Genomic DNA, 17,706 nt, shown 5'->3' on the forward strand with positions numbered 1-17,706 from the left:
GCGGACATTGAAATACATCTATAAAGTGTCTCTCCTTTATTGGTGAAAAACGCAAAATCATTCAAAATACAAATAGGGGTTAAAAGGGGGTCTAGTGGCGAGGGGTCTCCAGTGGCTGTGGAGGCCTCAGCCGCCCAGGAGCCAGTAGAGCGGGGCTGGGTCCCTCCTCACGGTGTCATTAGGACACCTTGGGCTCGCCGTGCCGGCGGATGAAGATGGGTGCTGGGCTGTGCCAATCTGGCCGGCAGCCCCCCGGGACCTGCGGCGGCTGCCAGAGCCACCTGGATCCCCTGGTCTGGCTCTGAGCCCCGGCTGCGCAGGAGCTGGTGGAGATAAAGCATCGGCTGGCTGGTGGGGTGGGCTGAGGCTTCACAGGATCTTTCTCCGGGTGCTCTCGGTACAGCGGTTCAGGATGAGGTCTTTGCTGGGACGGGGAGGAACAGCAGGTTGAGCCTTGGGCTTGTTCTCCTCTTGCTCGTTTTTCTCAACTGCGGGTAAAGCAGACGTACAGATGGGTCAGTGCTCTCCACCACCCAACACCTTCATGTGAACGTTCAAAAGCTTCCTATGTAATGGCCACCAAACCTCCTGCCTCTCCTCCTGTCTCAGCCGCATGTGATGGTCTTCCTGGAGGTCGGGGTGGTGGCATAAGCCCACCAGTTCCCGGCTGGGAACTCTGCTCAGGTGGGAGCCCAGCTCTAGGTCCGTGCACGGAGCGGCTCTCCCTTAGGAAGGTCATGGATCCCGCATGGGGATTACCAGATCTAAAGCGTGTACCTCGATAGCAGCCTCCTCCTTTATGCACCACCTCCCTCTTCGGTGCTTTGCTGACAGCTAACGTACATGATAATAGTAACAGCAGCACAGGTGAGGTTAGGTGCACGGAGGAAAGCACAGGTCCTAAATGTGGGCTGACCTCCCACCAGGACCATATTCTGCTCCTTCTCTGTCAGACCTATAACCAGAGGTAAGACACCTCGTTGAAAAGAAACATCTCCCTGCACATGCTTTCCCCATAGGAGAAGGGTGGACAGGCAAGTTGTGACCTCCATGTGCTGTCCTACTCCAGCAACCAGCGCTGGAGGGCACGGGCTGTGCCTGCAGGACTTCAGCCCGTGTCCAGGGCAAAGGCCCTGCTGAGACTTACTGATGACATTGGCCTTGTTCTGGAAATTTTTCTTCAGGTTCCTCTGGCTCTGGATGTACTTCTTGCTGTTCCTCCTGTAGGTCTCCTGGCTGATCTGCTTCCGGCTCTGCTTGTGGATGCTCTTCGCGTTTCGGATGGTGGATCTGCAGTGAGTCAGAAACAAAACTTTCAGTTTCCGTGCCGGCAGCTCTCACGCCTTGCACTTTCTCGCCGAGGATTTCCCCGGCCCTGCTTCTCACAGATCTGCTGCAGCCGGCCCCCGCGCTTCCTCCTCTGCCTCACCCAAACCCCTATATCTGCTTTGCGGTTTTGCCCAGTGGAAGGCAGCAGGTGGATGCCAGCCCTCGAGGGCAGCCGCAGGTGAGACGTGATGTACAGCATGTTAGGAGGCAGCTGGAGCGGTGCTTTGGAAGGAAATACTGAAGGGTGAAGCCTGAGCACAAGCCTGGAAAGTAATGACGGGGATGGCGAGGTAGATTGGGTGTAAGGCTGGAAGGACAAGATGGGCAAGAGGTTTATCCAACAGAGTTCAAGAAAGCCCTGGAAGTGATCTATAGCTCTTGGACGGATGGACATGCAGCATCCATACTGGCTGCAACATTGAGATCCCTGGTGTGGTGTTTGGCATGGCTCCCCAACGCCCATGGATCAGTCCTTGGGCCAGGGGAACAGAGTGTGGGGTACGCGTCAGCGCGGTGGATGTGTGGTGTTGAACCCACAGCAGAGAAACTACTAAGAGAAGTGAAAGGCTGAGCAGCCTGGGGCTGTGCGGCGGCATGCTGCCGCAGGTGAATCCCCAGCATCGGGGACCGTCCCCAGGCAGGCAGACGGAGGCCACCGCTTTGTCTTCACTACCAGGGCATGAGCGATGTGGCTCCTGACATCCGTCCCATGGCATTGTCCTCCTGCTCTGCTCAAGGCAATGGCCTCTTGCTGTGCCCATCTGCCTTCAGGCTCTCCCTGGTTTGAGCACGTATCCATCTCAAAGCAAAGCTCTTGCCCACAACCGCAGATCAACACCTTTGCAACAGGGCTCAGCCTAGGGACAGCATTCACCATGGTGGGGCAAGTCACTGTCCTTGAAACAGGCCACCTCACGTCCCCCAAGGGTATCAGTAGGCATCACTGCGCTCAATTAGGTGGATTTGGGCCATTTTACACTGTCTCACACTCCATCTGTGCTCCAGCAGAGCTGGATTTTGAGAGATTTTCTAGCAAGGCTGCCGTGTTTTATTGTAGGGAAGAAAAGATAGCGGCAAGCTCTGCCCTTCCTAGCGGTTTTCTTTGCATCAGAATTAATGAGTTATTATTGCTTTTTATCTTTTTAATCAAAATAAAATCCCTTCCATTAGCTCAAATCCTCCCATCAGATTAGGCCATTTGGCAGCTCTGATTAGTCAAATCTCTCCTCGCTTCTCAAAGATTCAGTGGATGCACTTAGGAAATAAGAAAAAGGCCAATTTGAAAATTAAATGAGATTAGCCCAGAAAAGAAACTTTGCAGAAGGACAAGGAGAAATACGCCTGGCTGGAGGACCTGCTGGAGCAAGGACCGTGCAGCCCTGCGTCAGAAATGCTGGGGTGCCTCCCCGCCTGTGGAAGTCGGGGAGCCCAGAGCTATTTTTGCTGCAGCCCTGCAGGATCTGCCTCCCGGCCTGTCTTTGCCCTGCTCACATCTCTCCTGGGCAGTTCCTCATTGCCAGGGCGAGCAAGGGACACCACAAACCACTGTCTGGTTTCATTCTACCCCCTTCAAAGAAGAGCTTTAGTCCTCCTCGACCCCACCCGGGGCTTCCCCTACCTTCGTGGAGGAGCGCTCCGGTTCCTCAGCTCGCTCTTCACAGAGGTGTTCGCCTCCCCGGCTTTCTGCAGGTACATGGAGGGGTAATAACCCGTGGTTTCATCCTTCCTGCAGTGCAACACAAAGCAACATCACTTGCAGTCTTGGCTCTGCGACCACCACCTCCTCGCCCCTGGCCCCAGCAGGATTGCTGGTGCTAGGTGGGCTGTTTCTTCTGATGTTGCTTGCAGGGATGGGGACTTCAACTGTCCCCCCACCTTGTGTGCCCGTGGCTCTCCCTGAAAGTGTGGCTTGAGTCCCAAAAGGAAGTAGGTAGCAGACAGAGCAATGGCTTACAGCTTTCAGGGTCTCACCAGCTCAATTTATCTCCCCAGCTCATATCATCTCCCCTGGGGGTTTCGCTGGGCTCCTGAAGCATTGCTCAGGGCCTCCTGCCAGACACCCCGCCACGTGTTTGTGTCACTCGCCTGGGCACAGGCTGGGGCAGGAGGATCCCCAGGGTTTGCAGCCACGTCATGCCCTGCTGCGAATGCGCAGTCTGTGACTCTCCAGAGGACAAATGCAGCTGGGGATCCCCTTGGGAAAGCCCGAGATTGCAGGGCAGGCCAGGGCTGGGATGAAAGCTGAGGTTTTGCAAAGCAAAACGCGCCAGAATACTTGGAGGCAAAATAACAGATTTTTTTTTTTTTTTTTCCCATCTGCCTCCTTCTTGGATATTTCTGAACCCCCCAGCAGAGGAAGCCCCAGCTGCAATGTTTAACATCCGGCAAAGCCACAGGCTACTAGAAGCAGCCCTGCAAAAGGAAGTGCTGGGCAGTGGCACCAAACGGTCCGTGGCTTTCACAGCCCCGCTGTGGAGAACCTCCGGTTCATCCCTTCCCTCTGCCCGCGTCCCGCTTGCCTGATTTGTTCGTGGCATCTCTCACCTGATGACCCACCAGCCGTCGAGGAGCTTGTGGATGACTTCGATGGTATCACCCTCCTTGAGGGACAACTCGTCGTCCTCCACGGCTGTGTAGCTTTTCTGGACAACGTACTGCTCACCTGCACACAAAATCGGGACAGCAGGTTGTGTGCTACCATGCCAGGGATGAGGCTCATCCTCTCCAGCTGCCGAGGAGAGGAGGCACCAGAGCGTCTACTCTATGTTTTAGGCAAGACCCAGGGTGCTTCAGGTCTCCAAGTTTGGATTCAGACTTCCCCCAGCCCCTCCAGCACCTCCGGAAGAAAGCTGGTGAATGCAAGCAGTGGAAGTACACCTATCTCTGCTGAAGAGCGTGCTTATAATTTGGGTGATTGAATGAGGTAGAAGGAAGTGTTGTGCTAATATAGTCTGTTGCAGTGTTTCGAAAACCACAAAGACAAAGCCTGGAGAGCAATCAGCATGAGTCTGAAGGATCCCCCCTCTGCTCTGTGCGATAAGGCCCTGCTGTCACGGTGGGGCGATGCAGAGGGCTGATAAGGACAGCGCAGAAACCACAGGAGGCTGATAAGGACAGCGCAGAAACCAAGCACTAGGGAAAGCCTGCGCCTCAGTTCAGATGCTGCACCGTGCTCCTTTGCTAACCCGGCAACTCAGCAGGCACCCAGCTGGCTCAGGACGGCCACTGGATGAAGATGTGCATCTGTGATCAGCCAAAACAAGCATCTAATGCCGAGTTGCGTGTTACGGGAAGCTCCTGATGTTGGGAGTAAGGCACTGAACTATGAGATTTATCCCTCCTGGCAGCTTCTACAGCAACATCTCTGGGCCCAGCAGCCCTGCTGCAGCGCGGACTGTCCAGCTGGGGCCTTGCAATGAACCAGCCCAGGAGGGAGCAGCGGCAGGCTGTGCTCTGGTGCACACCCTGGTTACCCCAACATTTTACCTGCATAGTTGGGGTCCTGCTCTTCAGACTCATCGGGACCGTCCATCGGCTCCAGATAGGCAGCTGGTACCCAGCCCCGTTTATTCTTCAACTGGCAAAACCACCAGCCTGCAATAAAAGCAGCCGTGGGCAAGAGCTGAGGGTGCTGTGGGGGCACCACGGGGGCACCAGCATCAGGTCTGTCCCCGGCCCGGGTAGGCGCAGGCATCCACGTGGCCTGGACAGAAGGGAGGGCACCGGGGCTGGTCTCTGTTTACATGGTGCAACCAGAGAGCTTGGCCAGTTCATCCTGTTTCATCGTGGGCAGGAAACCTCACAGGCTGAGGCATGCGAGCAGGTTGCAGGGTTTTCTAGGATTGCCCCACACCCTCCCCGGCCAAAACCGACTGTCATGTGGCTCCATGTGAATGTTAAACATGTCCCAAGGGGGTGGGAAGTGCCGAGAGGTTCGGTGCTGCCGGTTGCATTTGCTCTGAGCTTCTCCTTTCCATCAGAAGACCCTGATACAACCGCCTACCCTTTAACACATGCATTGGCGTAACTAACTCGCATGCTGCATTTGGACGCGAGATGCAAAGACAGTCCCCATGCTGAAATGGTGGCCAGGAGGGGGCTGGCCCCTGGGGGCTCTCTGGAGGAACAGACACATACCGCTCTCGCTCTTCTCCACGACGTCCACCATGTCCCCAGCTTTTAGAGCCATCTCGGATGTGGAGCTCTTCTCATAGTCAGCGATGGCTCGGTAGGTTTGCAGGACAATGGGGCCCGTGATGTCTGTGGGGGAGAAGTGACAGATGTTCCCTCTCCCGGTCTCCAGTGCAGAAATACCCTATTTCAGGCAGGCCAAAAGCAACCCCAAGACAGCCCAAAGCGCTCTCCCAGCCTCTTCTGGTCCCAAACCAGCTGGATCCCCGGACAGGGAGTCATTCCTCCCGAGGCTGTAGTTTCCTCCCAGCTGCAGCTCTGGCACAGAGACGGTGCTCTCGATCAGGGCATCTGCCGTGGGATGGCTGCCCCTCTCCTGGCCAGGCTTTGCTGCCGCCGAGGCAGCCGCTTGCACCCCTCCGAGGCCTCTTACCAGTGGCGTTTTTCTTGGCATCTGTTGGCAGGAGGAAGACCTCGGGCTTCTTGATCCTAGATGGGTCAGAGCAAAGGCAGCTCAATGCCAACCACCCCTCATCGCTGGCAGCGGTGCCCTCCCTGCGGGCTGCTGCCAGCGCCCGGGGCCGGGGATGCAGGATTTCCCCCAAAGCGGCAGGCGGCTGGACTCACTGGCTGTCCGTGACGGGGTTCATGTCGTCGGGACGGACCTTGAAGAAGTTGACCACGTGCAGGCACCGGGAGATCTTGTGGGGCAGGTTGACCAGCATGTAGCAGTACTCCGCCAGTGTGCCCTGCCTGTTCTGGGTCGAGCGCTGCCCGTCAAACCATTTCGGGGCTGGGGGAGAGGGGAAAAAGCAGGCAGAGTGCCCTGGTTTTACGAATTTTCCCAAGCAGCCTGATCTGAATCATTAATTTTGCCCTGAAAATGAGTGGATTTGGTCCCAGGGTGCTGCATGGCTGCATGGTGCTCGTAAGGCAAAGCTCTGCAGGAGCGTGGCCTGGTCTCCTCCCTCGCTGCTCTGGCCCCGGCTGTGGCAGGTGCGCGGGGGGGGGGGGGGGGGGGGGGCCACACATGGTGCTGAAAAAGCTGGGGAGAAGCTGACTGCAGGGCCATGGCTGTTTTGCAGAAGTGCTGCAGCTGCGGGTTCCTCGTTTCGGCAGTGCGGCTGGGGAGGCGAGCGCGGCGCCATGCCCAGCCCGGGTGCCGTGGGCAGCGTGGAGGAGAGCGCTGTGCAACTGGACTCGTCCCCTGCAGCCTGTGGACTCTTGCAGAGCTTGTGCAAGCCCAGAAAAGACTCCGTTTGACCCCATTTCAGTTGTGGGAAAGCTCCCACATCCATGCTCAGACTAAGCCCAGCTGCTGGGCCACAAACGCAGTGACTGCACCAGGGTACAAGGAGGGACTCGGGACCAGCCTGTTGCCGGGGCAGACATGCACAACCCTCCGTCCCACTGGCCACGGCACAGGTCCTGCAGCAGCCACTCTTGACCCCAGGGCTCCAAAATGCCGCTGGCAGCCCCGACCCACAGCAGTGTTGAACCCCGCGTCGGGGTGCATGTGGCACCCCTGCACCCCCCGCAGCAGTCTGACGCCTGCCTTGTTCCCAGCGCTTTCAGTTCCCCAAACGGCACGAGGACGCTCCGAACAGCTCTGGCACGGCAGCGGCAGTACGTAGGAAGGGTCCCGGCACGGCGGTGTTGGTCCGGCCCCGAGGGGAGCCCCCCCAGACATGGCACCCGCACTTGCTGCATGGCGCAGGTTTATTCCTCCTCGAGAGGTGTCGACCACAACCTGCAGCTATTTCTCATGCTCCTTACTGCCTCCTTTAAAGCAGGAAATTAAATAAAAGGGGGAATTTTGCTGACCTGCACCGTGCTTGGGGACAAACCGTCAGCTCTTTGGATCAGGAGTTCATTCCCTGTCATTGAAGACATATTGCATTGCTTCCTCTTACAAAATACCTGTGTTGCCATAAGGGCAGTAAAAGCCGATCCCAGTGACGGTGTCACCGAAGGAGGGCTCAGCTCAGCTCAGGCTCCCCAAAGCCAGACCCTTTACACCAGCCAGGGGTTGCAGCCAATGCTCCGGGAAGCTTCCTTGGGGAGGAGGGACGGGGTCTGTGGGCTGGCGAGTGTTGGGAGAAACCATTGCTGCTGCTCCGACAGACCTTTCCGGTGTTTTGATTTCAAGCCCGGTGGGCAGGAACAGAAATTGCACCAAGCACCTGCGCAGGAGGCAGCCGGCAGAGCTCGGCCCGCTGGGGAATTTCCCAACCAGCTGCAATTTCTATTTCAGCCCCCAGCCCCGGCGTCTGCCCCTCACCTGGCAAGTGTGGGATGATCCGGTTCTCTATGTTGATGTCCCCGGATTCAATGGGGAACATCTCCTTCAGCGCTTTCTGTGGAGCAGAGCCAGGCACGGCTGTGAGGATGGCACTGCGGGACCCCCCCCCGTGGCACCCGCGCCCCTGCCTGCGTTTTGCCCCCCTTCCCGGCGCTCGCCCCGCTGCCTGCTGGCACGTGCTGGCTGGACCCCGCGCCTCAACACTGGGAGAAGCCTGCCGGGGGAGCGCAGAGCCGGAGGCTCCCCACTTCAAGGGGCGAAGAAGATTTGAAACACAGGGACCCGGGAGCCTCTTTTGAGCCAGGTTTGTTTTGGGGCAATTTCAGCTGGAATTAGCCCTCCTCTTTTTCCCCACCCCAAGCCTTGGTGCGCTGGGCCGGGGGCCGGTGCCCGCACCGGGACGACTCACGTGGAACTCGTATATCTCGGTAAACCGGCGGTAGACGAGCTTTTCAGAGAGGTCGTTCCACTTCACCAGGAACATGTAGACCTGAGGGGCAAAGCACAGGCGCTGCAGCTCTGCGGGCGAGTGGGACCCCGTACCCCGCTGCAGCCAAGGACCCCGGGGAGCTTCATGGATGTTTCCATTTCAGATAAACTGCGTTTTTCTTCCACCACCCCAATGCGAGTAGCTCTGCCCAGGCAGCGAGCGAGCTGGGCGCTAGGGAAGCTCGGCAGGGACAGAGAGGGGACAGAAACGTGCAGACGGGTGGGAATCAAAGAGGGAAAAGCCCTTTCCAAGCCTGCAAAGTAACCAACGGCTTGCAGAGGAGGTGCCCAAAATCTTGTGTGTTCAGGACATTTTAGCCTCTGGCTGCCTCCAGCTCATGCCAGCCACCATGACCCCTCCAAAAAAGGATGCTCTTAGGCCCTCGATCGCATTTATCTAAAGAAATATGCTGTCCAGGCTTTTTACCCCCACCAGTCCTCGCTACTCAACTTCTCAGAAGGTCGCTGCATACTCACATAGTGCTGGCTGGGGAAAAACCTTTTCTCGTAGCCCAGCAGCTCGATGTGCCGGATGAAGGCATCCCCCATAGCTGTTCCCAGCCGCGGCGTCCCGCTCCGGCCCCTGCTCCTGCCTCCCCGGGCGTCTCAGCGTCCTCTCCTCCCCTCTGCCTTCGCACAGCTCTGCTTCGCCGTTAAAGCCCCCGGGAAAGCGGAAGTCCCGCTGCAATCGTGCCCGTAATTGTTTACCCACTGTGGTTTGTATTGAGTCGGTGTTTCCCGTGGGGAGTCTCCAGCCCGGCCCCTCCAGCGGCTCCAGGGCTGGGGAGGAGGCGGGCAGCGGGGCGACCTCAGGGATGCCCTGGAGGTACCTCTGAAATCGGAGGACAGTGAAGGTTCAGGGCCAGGTCAGCTGCCCTGACAGCCAAGTGGCCCCTCCGACTGCTGACGCTGCCCCGTGATGGCACAGGGTGCTGCAGTGCCTGTTTCGCAGAGGGTCAAGGATAGACAAGTGCCTCGGCAATGGCAACCAGAGGAGTCTTTACCCTCTCGAGCAGAGGTGGATGGGCTGAATGAAGCACGTAATGTGCTCCCCGAGCCCAGGGATGGCAGCACTGTCCTCTGTACGGCTGGGAGACCATCCTGCGCTCCCAGGGCTCCTGCCTTTGCATCTCCGTTTTCTTTCAGTCACCTGCAGCTTCCTCAAAATCTGCCGCCAAAAGGCCCTTGAGGACCTGAACCAGCTTCAGCGCCACGGCTCTGCTCACTGCCTTACCTGGGCACAGGGCTGCATGGGAGCACCGGCCACGGGGGACCCCGGGCATGCGGAAACCCCAGGGTAGGCTGGAGATGGACCCCTGCCTCCCGCTGGGAGAGCTGAGGGTCCCCAGCAAAGCCCCTCTGAAATGGCAGCGCACTAGCATCCTCCTCCTCCTCCACCCCCAGCTCTGAGCAGAAAGGCCCGAAGGGACGTGAGGGCTGCGCTTATCAATCCCGCGCTGCTCGTAGGCAAAGGCGCACCTGGGAGCACCTCTTTTGTCCCCAGCAAGGGCACCCTCGATTACAACGGGTGCCAGTGCTGGGCTGTCCCCTGAGAGCATACAGAGCCGGGACCTGCTCTCCATGGGATGCTCGGAGGCAGCCCAGCTCCAGCTGGCCGCCCGGCCGTGAGCCCTCAGCCCCATCCCTGACCCCCTCCACTACATCCCCTCCAGGAGCCCGTGCTCGGGTGCAGCTGGTGTCCCCGGCAGGCCAACACCTTACCATAAGCCCGGTCGTCAGAGCAAGCCCAGAGCCATGCTCAACCGGGAGTGGAAACGTCTTGGTCCTTGAAGCAACACCCCTGTCCCCGTTCCTGGCAGGCAGCAGTCCCAAACCACCAGCAGAGCTAACACGGGCTCTCCCAACCGACCCTCAACAGCAAACCGTGGCGCAGGGACAGCCCTCCGTGGGCTAATACCCTTATTAGCTGTAAAGACAAAAGCTTGCTCTGACTGCATTAAAAAACCCCAAATACTAACCATAGCTTTCCCCTGAATCTCAAGTATGGTGCTGTGCAGGTGTTGAGATCAGAAACACGGTCATTTAAATTTGGTTTCTTATTAGTTTAACATGGGGACTTCTCTGTATGCAAGGCAAAATTATACAACCAGTAATATTAAAAAAGGTACCTCCGGGGCTGTTTGGATTCTGCACGGTTAATAGCCAGATCGCTGCTTCTTATGCAGAACCATCACAAACTTTTGTCATGAAAGCTAATTTCGTAATTACAACTGTTTGTGCTAAATTTAAAACTGCTTTACAGACAGTGCATTACTGAAACCACTTAATTCACATGTTTCTTCCTGTTTCCTCATTCCTCATCTTGTGATGTGAGAAATGAAATGGAGCTTGTAGATCTCGCTGCTGGCGATGGGTTAGTTCATAGTACCCTGTACTTGGCACTGGTGAGGCCGCACCTCGAATACTGTGTTCGGTTTTGGGCCCCTCACTACAAGAAGGACGTTGAGGTGCTGGAGCGTGTCCAGAGAAGGGCAACGAGGCTGGTGAGGGGTCTGGAGAACAAGTCTGATGAGGAGCGGCTGAGGGAACTGGGGTTGTTTAGCCTGGAGAAAAGGAGGCTGAGGGGAGACCTCATCGCTCTCTACAACTCCCTGAAAGGAGGTTGTAGCGAGGTGGGGGTCGGTCTCTTCTCCCAAGTAACAAGCGATAGGACGAGAGGAAATGGCCTCAAGTTGCGCCAGGGGAGGTTTAGATTGGACGTGAGGAAAAATGTCTTTACTGAAAGAGTGGTTAAACGTTGGACCAGGCTGCCCAGGGAAGTGGTGGAGTCCCCATCCCTGGAGGTATTTAAAAGACGAGTAGATGCGGCACTTGGGGACATGGCTTAGTGGGTGGTGGTGTTGGGTCGACGGTTGGACTTGATGATCTTAGAGGTCTCTTCCAACCTTAATGATTCTATGATTCTATAGTGAGACCCAACGCGTAACTCAGTATGATACACTGCTTAGTGTTTCTACCAGCTGTCCCATAGTTACTAGGTGGCAAGAAGCATAATTTTAGAAGAAAATTCTTGGAGGAGTAATGACCCATCTGATAAACAAGCCGAGTTCATGAGCTGATTCATTATTTGGGAAACAAGGCTGGCATCTGAATGCAGGACCTGATTTTTGAGTGAGATGAACTTCCCCCGGCCCCAAGATGGAGAGTCGGTAGCAGTGGTTTGCAGCAGCGCACCACTGCTTTGGAGTGAGAACAGCAGGTACGGGACTTAAGGCAACAGATTTCAATCAAGGTTATTGAAGACGAAGCGCTGGAGGTTTAGAGTTTCTTAGGCGAATGGACTATCCTCTTTTCTGTAGTGCTCCACCCAAAACTAGGACCAAAACCTCCTAGAAATGAAAAGCTGAAGAAAAGAATGCCACCCTAATTTTGTTCAAAATGTAATTTTTGATTTTTCGGTAGTTTAAATTTAAGCTTGATTCAATCCAGAGCCAAGGGAGGCCTTGCTTATGTCACTGATGGCAAATTGCTGTGTGTGAACAGTACTACGTGCTCCAATAGCTGTTGCAAAATCACAAAAATGGAAGTCCGCCCTCTTCCTTAGCAGTCCGTCGCCAACAGGACAGATACGAAAAGCAACGAAGGAGAAAGGGTTCAATTTTTGTATGTGGAAAACTTCAAATCCCAAGGGAAAACACAGGCCAGCAGCTGCACGACAGAGGTGCTGGGCCTCATCTGACATCTAGTGGTTACCGCTGCGAGAAAAGCCGGGGTGCCGTACCCGAGGAACACCTGGCTCCACCATGGACACCCCGGATCCTACACTGCTTGGGTCCAAAATTCCTATTTAAGAGAAAGGCGCCAGCCCAAGGCACAGGACGGGCTTTAAAGTTCAGTAAAACATGGGGAATAAATACTTGCCTGCTACTTCATCACCACAAAGCTGCTCTGCTGGAACAAAAAATATTCAGAGCTCTGGTCAGTTGTTGCAATTTTCTTTATTTACTTGTTTATTAGTACAGCCAAGGCTTTTTAGGGCATTATCACTCAACACCCGAAGAGTGACACACCTCATGTATTACTAGTTTGGAAATGAGTGAGATTTTCATACACGGTCAACATCTTAAAAGTCTGCTACCTGTTAGGACTATATATAGAGATAGATATTTTTTTTTAATATAAAATTGATATTTGGAAGGTATAAATATTGGTGCAAGTATTTTGTCAGTCTAATTTCTCTCTACTGGATATAACTCAAAATGTCTGAGACCAAAAAGAGACTTCAGTGTTGAATGCTGACGTACCCATCAGCATTACTGCAAGCCCAGCAGCGGGACGGACACTAATGCATACCACCGCCCTAACTCCCAGCGTCACGTAAGGACTCCAGTCCTTCCAGTAAAACCACTGCATCAGTTTTCACTTCTTTTTTTTTTTTTTTTTTCAGCTCCTGCACGTGAAGTTGCAGGACGTCCACGCTCTGCTGTTACATACTTGACAAGGCAGTAGCCTGGAATTACTTATTTTCACAGTTTTTTCGCTATGATGCCTCGTCCTCATTTTGAGTGAGCACTAACCACTCCATCAGCAATATATAGCCTTGCTGCGCAGGCAGCTGTGCAAAAAGTGCCTCCTAAAGACTGCTGTGAGTGAAGAAGGGATGGACCATCCTTCTGCTTTTTCAAAAGGGGAAGTCGAGAGCCAGCTGAAGACCAGGGGAAAGCTACATTAACTCATTTCCCCATTCTAAACATTTCTAGCAGCAATCGCGAAACTGGCCGTCACCCTGATAACAACCTATTCATGGAGGTACGTTAACTGAGCACGTCTATTAAAGTAATCAGCAGTGAAACACGTCAGTGGTTATAATTTGGGGCAGTACCCATACGGCTGAGAGTTAACAGGTAAGTTAAGTCAACGGGCTCGTTCCCATGGGACTGAGATAGGGGCCGTTTGCCGAGGCAGGGAGGCAGCACTGCATCGGTTACCACCGGTTCCCATCTGGAGAGCTGGAAGGTACAACCGGGACGAGCGTTTTCAAAATGACTCGGCACGGAGCTAACCCTGCTCCTACTGACATCAACAGCGCAAGGTCCGAATATTTAAGAGGGAGCACCTAGACCTGCACGGAGCAATTGTGAAAACGCAAGCACACGTCCTACAGCTCTCCCTTGCCTCCAGAACGACAGAGCACGTGCTGCTCTGAATTAATCTGCTGAATTTCAGGTTGCTCCCAGGGAATAGACACTGTACCCAATTGAATTTAAGGCTTCAAAATTTTCCTTGAAGATACAACAACCTCACCCACCCGGAGCTGGATTTCTGTCTGAAAGGCATGACTGGAACTTACTTCCTTCGCTGGAATGAATAACTACGCTACGGCACGTTCCACCTGCCTGGAGAATTACCGCTAGAACTTGATTTGTTGTAAAATATGCAAACGTATACTGCATGGACAGTCAGGAAAACCATCAGAAAGGTCTTTATTTCTTAATCAGGGAATAAGGTTTATCATTTGTGCGTAATGCAGTCATCCCAAACTCATGCCAATAAAAGAGAAACCTTTACAATAATCTGCATCTTCTCTATAGAGATTATCATATAGCCAGAACTTTACATCTCTTACGGTTTGTGAAACTTAAAAAAAAAAATGCGTACATGAGTCTCTTACATGATGTGGGGCGTAACCAGGACTACAGGGGACTTAACTTTTGACACAGTAGGACTCGCAGCGTCTTGTAGCATACGTTTCCATAACTAGTTCTAGATGAAGAGAAGGGCATCCCCCACAGCCTTCAGGAGAAAAGCTCTCACACAGGCCCATGCGAGTTTTGCCTACGTTAGGACTGCAAGACCAGACCCATCATATATAAGCCATGTGATATTCTGATAAAACATGCACTTACTACTTTGAATTAATGGAACAAACTGTAACAGGGTTTAATTTAAATTGGTTCCTAATCCACACACTGAAATACTGACCATTTCACAGTCCATCTCATTAATGCGTAGTAACCGTCAAGTGAACCAGTTTATCTTTTATTTATGAAAAACATATGAATTGTGATAGATATAATAGGAAAAATTAGTTCAAATATACAGATACTAGTGTCCAATCAGCCATTAAAGGAGTAAGAACCAAAAATTAATGATTTTTTTTTTTTCCCAAAGTAAAACTAACAGACTGAACTACTTGCAGGAATTTTTCTTCATTACAAAAGCTGAGATGCATTCAGGTACGGTGAAATTCAGCTTTATTGGGAAATGTAGATAGCTTCTGTTAAGTCCCTGTTGGTTTTAATCCCTGTCATCTCCCCGGCACTGCTGCATCAAATTTAGTCCTTATAATATATTCCAAAGTAAAACCAGCCATTCCAAATCTACAGTCACTCTTTGCTTTAAGTCAATTCACAGAACTGCTGAAAAAGTAGACATTTCTATCTAAAAGTACAAAAAGGGTTTGTATAGAAGGTACTTCTCTTATACAGTTATATTACACAGCTCAAGACAGTCCCGGCAGGCTCTTCTCAGAACTGGATGCTTCTGACTAGATAAGAAAAATTACAAAAGCGAGTTAGTTTCATTGCAGCTCTCTATCTCATTACAAATATGAGTAGTTTGCGTTGCCTTTTCGAGTTCTTTAGGCCTCGATTCAGAAGGCATGCAGAAGCTGAATATTGCTCTCAAGAAATGTGAGATTAGATGTGTGCTTGAGTGGTCTCTGTAAGAATTTAGATCAAATACTTGCTTTAGTATAAATTCAGTGGATGGCCTAAAGCACTCAAAAATCCAAACCACTGCAGAACCAAACAGTGCAGCCATTGCTCAGACAAAGTTTCCCGTGACCTTTAAGGGACAAGTGAGATGGCTTTTTACACCTCCACTAGGTGAAGTGCTTCCCACGACAAACCAAAGGTTTTCCTTCAGCATATTTTCTCCTGCCGTCTTCAGTTTTATGACAAGTATTTCCAAAGCAGACTTCACCAATTTATAAGGAAGACTACTGCTGTACTTAGAATTCTCAGGGCACCGACAGTTATGCTGGTATGTCAGTCTCTGCCAGTTTCTACCAAATCATTTCTGGATTTGTCCTTTCAGTCCCTCATCCCGATGCCGTCAGCAGCCCTCCACGTGCCAGGCTGTGTTTATGCTGCACGGACGGAGGGCCACGGCCAAGGCTGTCCTCGTCTCCAAAAAGCCAGACGGTGCCAGGAGTGAAACCCGCAGGCTCGAGGCTCCCCCAGCCACTGCTTCATGCGAGGGGCAAACCGCATTATCACTCTCAGCTGCTCAGGCCGGCAGAAATGAAGAACCAGAGCTTGGTTTTGCCGTTTGCCTGTCTGTGCCCTCAGAACTGGAACAGTACGCAGACATTTTCTTCTCTGGGATGAATAAAATGTCTTTTTCTTACTAAGGCTAGACAGGTTACAGCTCGAGTATACTAAACAAATGCATCAAACTTTATATCAATCAAATCAAATTTCTAAAGTATCAAACACTACACAATGAGGAAAATATGTGGTTTGGAGTATTATCAAAAAACTGAAATGGGAAAAAGTACTACAGAGCTGCGATAGCTTAAAATTGCCATTTTCTCTGAATGAGAAAAATCCACAAAGCCACGTGGATCAGCCTTTTACACTTGGTGTCGTGGTAACATGGCTCGCACTGTTCTCCACCTCCACCAAAGTGTCATTTCTAGGAGTGAGTGACGTTAAAAATAGCGTAAGAGGAAGGTTCAGGCATTTTTGAATTGTAAATTACACTAAACTCTTCATAAAAGTTAATGGAAAAGAAAAAAAAAAACAAAACTTTTAAAGGAAGTTGGTTTGTCATCACAGCTAATAGCTTTACCAAGCGTCCCAAGCTTAGACAATACTGCAATCACAGTGAAGAGCTTTCCTGCTCAATTACAATTTGGAAACATAGGCTTTACCAAGAATAATAATGCTCTTTCACACAACCATGTCAGAGCTCTTCGTAAACACTAATTCCCTAAGCTTTCATTTACTCTGCCTCCGAGGTATGTAATTACCATCACCCATTTTTATTTATAGGCCACATTTTCCTAGGACTGCCTGCCTCACAAATTTGAACACTGTGTGCTTTACATTGTGTTTGGGTAAGGTAGTGAAAACATCCCACATTTTACAGGTGAGAACCGAGACAAATAAAAGAATTCACAAGTAAAGGACTGGCGCCTTCTGGCATTCAGTCCTGTATCTCAGCCCTCTTCTCCCCACCCAAAATATAAAAATGTTATTCCTTGACAGGCGCTGACTTCAAGAAACACTAAATTCTTTTACCCAGTATTGATGAGGTCTACCACGTTGGGTCTGGTTCTTGCTTTATTTGAGAATTTTCTTCTGTTTCTGTAGTATCTGTTGAAAAAGCAGTAATGAATGAAGAGAAAAGGAAACTTCTCAACCAATTTTGTTGTTATTGTTGTACTTATAACAAGTACTTTTTTACTTATAAGTAAAAAATTATGATAATATGAAAAGCATTCATTTATCATTTTAAAACTACTAACGACAAATAAAAACATATTCACAACAATCTGATTCTGCGGAAATTAGCACATTCACTTCAATGTAAAGCAGCCTGGGACCTTAGAGAATTCTAGTTTTTTAAAGAACAGAAATAAAAGTTGGTATTAGAAGCGTATGAAACTTTAAAATGCTTTTTATGTAGCTGAAATACTCACTGGGCAAGAAAAAAAACTTAATCCGAAAAAGGAAACAACATATAACCAGTGAAAAAATGTCAGATCTATCACTGGTTTGGTCTGCATCCTGCTCTTCAGTCCTCCTCCCTCCTCTTCGTCAATCCCCAGCGCCATTCCTTCCTCCCTCCACCTCATCAGATACCCAGTATGGGCTGAAGCCTCTCAAACACTCACAGGTTAAGTCTGTGGCCCATGACTTCAAATACTTCAGGCACGACTTCACGTTTTTTAAGATGCTGGCTTCCAAAGCTAGCTAACAGCACCTGAACCTACTTGTGCTCAAGTCATGCCTTCTGGGTTAGTTATTAAATTAACGCTTTCACAGCGCTGACTATTTTTCAGCTTTTTTTCCCGTCTGTAGGACTGCTTCTCTTCTCAACTTGATACAGGCTTTTGCATTAGTGTATTTCAATCTGTCCAAAACAAATTTTGACCCTAGCTAATTTTTCTTCTTCAGTGCACAGTATCACATAGAAAGGCATTATGATATGCTTAAAAAAAGAGATAAAGAAATTTTATCTTGTTGGCTAAAGCATTCATCATCTTTTGATATGATTTTTTTTCATTTCCAGGAGACTTCATTACAAAATCTGCTTTTTCTTGTTCACAGGGCTGCTTGGAGGTAAATCAAAGAAATCTCGTGCCTGTATAGCACTGCCTATATGACCTGGAACCTGATTTTGTTCTTTTTATAAACAGAGAATACGATGTTGGAAGGAAATTGGTTTTTCACTGAAGTTGTTTGGAAGGTTTGGGGCTAGGGTAA

General features: G+C 51.4%; 2 protein-coding genes across 9 annotated transcripts in view; both read right to left on the minus strand.

The window, feature by feature from the left end:
* Positions 1-21: 21 nt before the first annotated feature.
* Positions 22-8,855, minus strand: NCF1 (neutrophil cytosolic factor 1). The gene is made up of 11 exons (XM_076354400.1): positions 8,729-8,855; positions 8,172-8,252; positions 7,742-7,817; positions 6,088-6,253; positions 5,894-5,949; positions 5,467-5,589; positions 4,816-4,923; positions 3,874-3,991; positions 2,948-3,055; positions 1,148-1,290; positions 22-488 (listed from the first exon to the last, which is right to left on the minus strand). Exons 1-11 carry the CDS (start codon positions 8,798-8,800, stop codon positions 370-372), a joined length of 1,170 nt encoding a protein of 389 aa, XP_076210515.1. The 5' UTR covers positions 8,801-8,855; the 3' UTR covers positions 22-369.
* A 3,336-nt stretch (positions 8,856-12,191) lies between these two features.
* The window catches only part of GTF2I (general transcription factor IIi), an 80,835-nt gene continuing 75,320 nt past the window's right edge, over positions 12,192-17,706 (minus strand). For all 8 annotated transcript variants that reach the window (XM_076354586.1, XM_076354589.1, XM_076354585.1 and 5 more), the window contains 2 exons: positions 16,519-16,593; positions 12,192-14,759 (listed from right to left, as the gene is read on the minus strand). In XM_076354586.1, the coding sequence (XP_076210701.1) occupies positions 16,535-16,593 (59 nt within the window). In that variant the 3' untranslated portion in view covers positions 12,192-14,759; positions 16,519-16,534. The remainder of the gene's footprint in view (positions 14,760-16,518; positions 16,594-17,706) is intronic.

This window comes from Aptenodytes patagonicus, chromosome 17 (genome assembly GCF_965638725.1).
Source record: "Aptenodytes patagonicus chromosome 17, bAptPat1.pri.cur, whole genome shotgun sequence".
Taxonomy (NCBI): domain Eukaryota; kingdom Metazoa; phylum Chordata; class Aves; order Sphenisciformes; family Spheniscidae; genus Aptenodytes; species Aptenodytes patagonicus.

Bases quoted from the DNA above. Each gene is read 5' to 3' on its own strand.
- NCF1 (XM_076354400.1), bottom strand. From the start codon at position 8,800: ATGGGGGATGCCTTCATCCGGCACATCGAGCTGCTGGGCTACGAGAAA. The intron at 8,253-8,728 runs GTGAGTATGCAG...TTTGCCCCTCAG, and splicing joins TTTTCCCCAGCCAGCACTAT to GTCTACATGTTCCTGGTGAA. The intron at 5,590-5,893 runs GTAAGAGGCCTC...TCTCCCCCACAG, and splicing joins TGCCAAGAAAAACGCCACTG to ACATCACGGGCCCCATTGTC.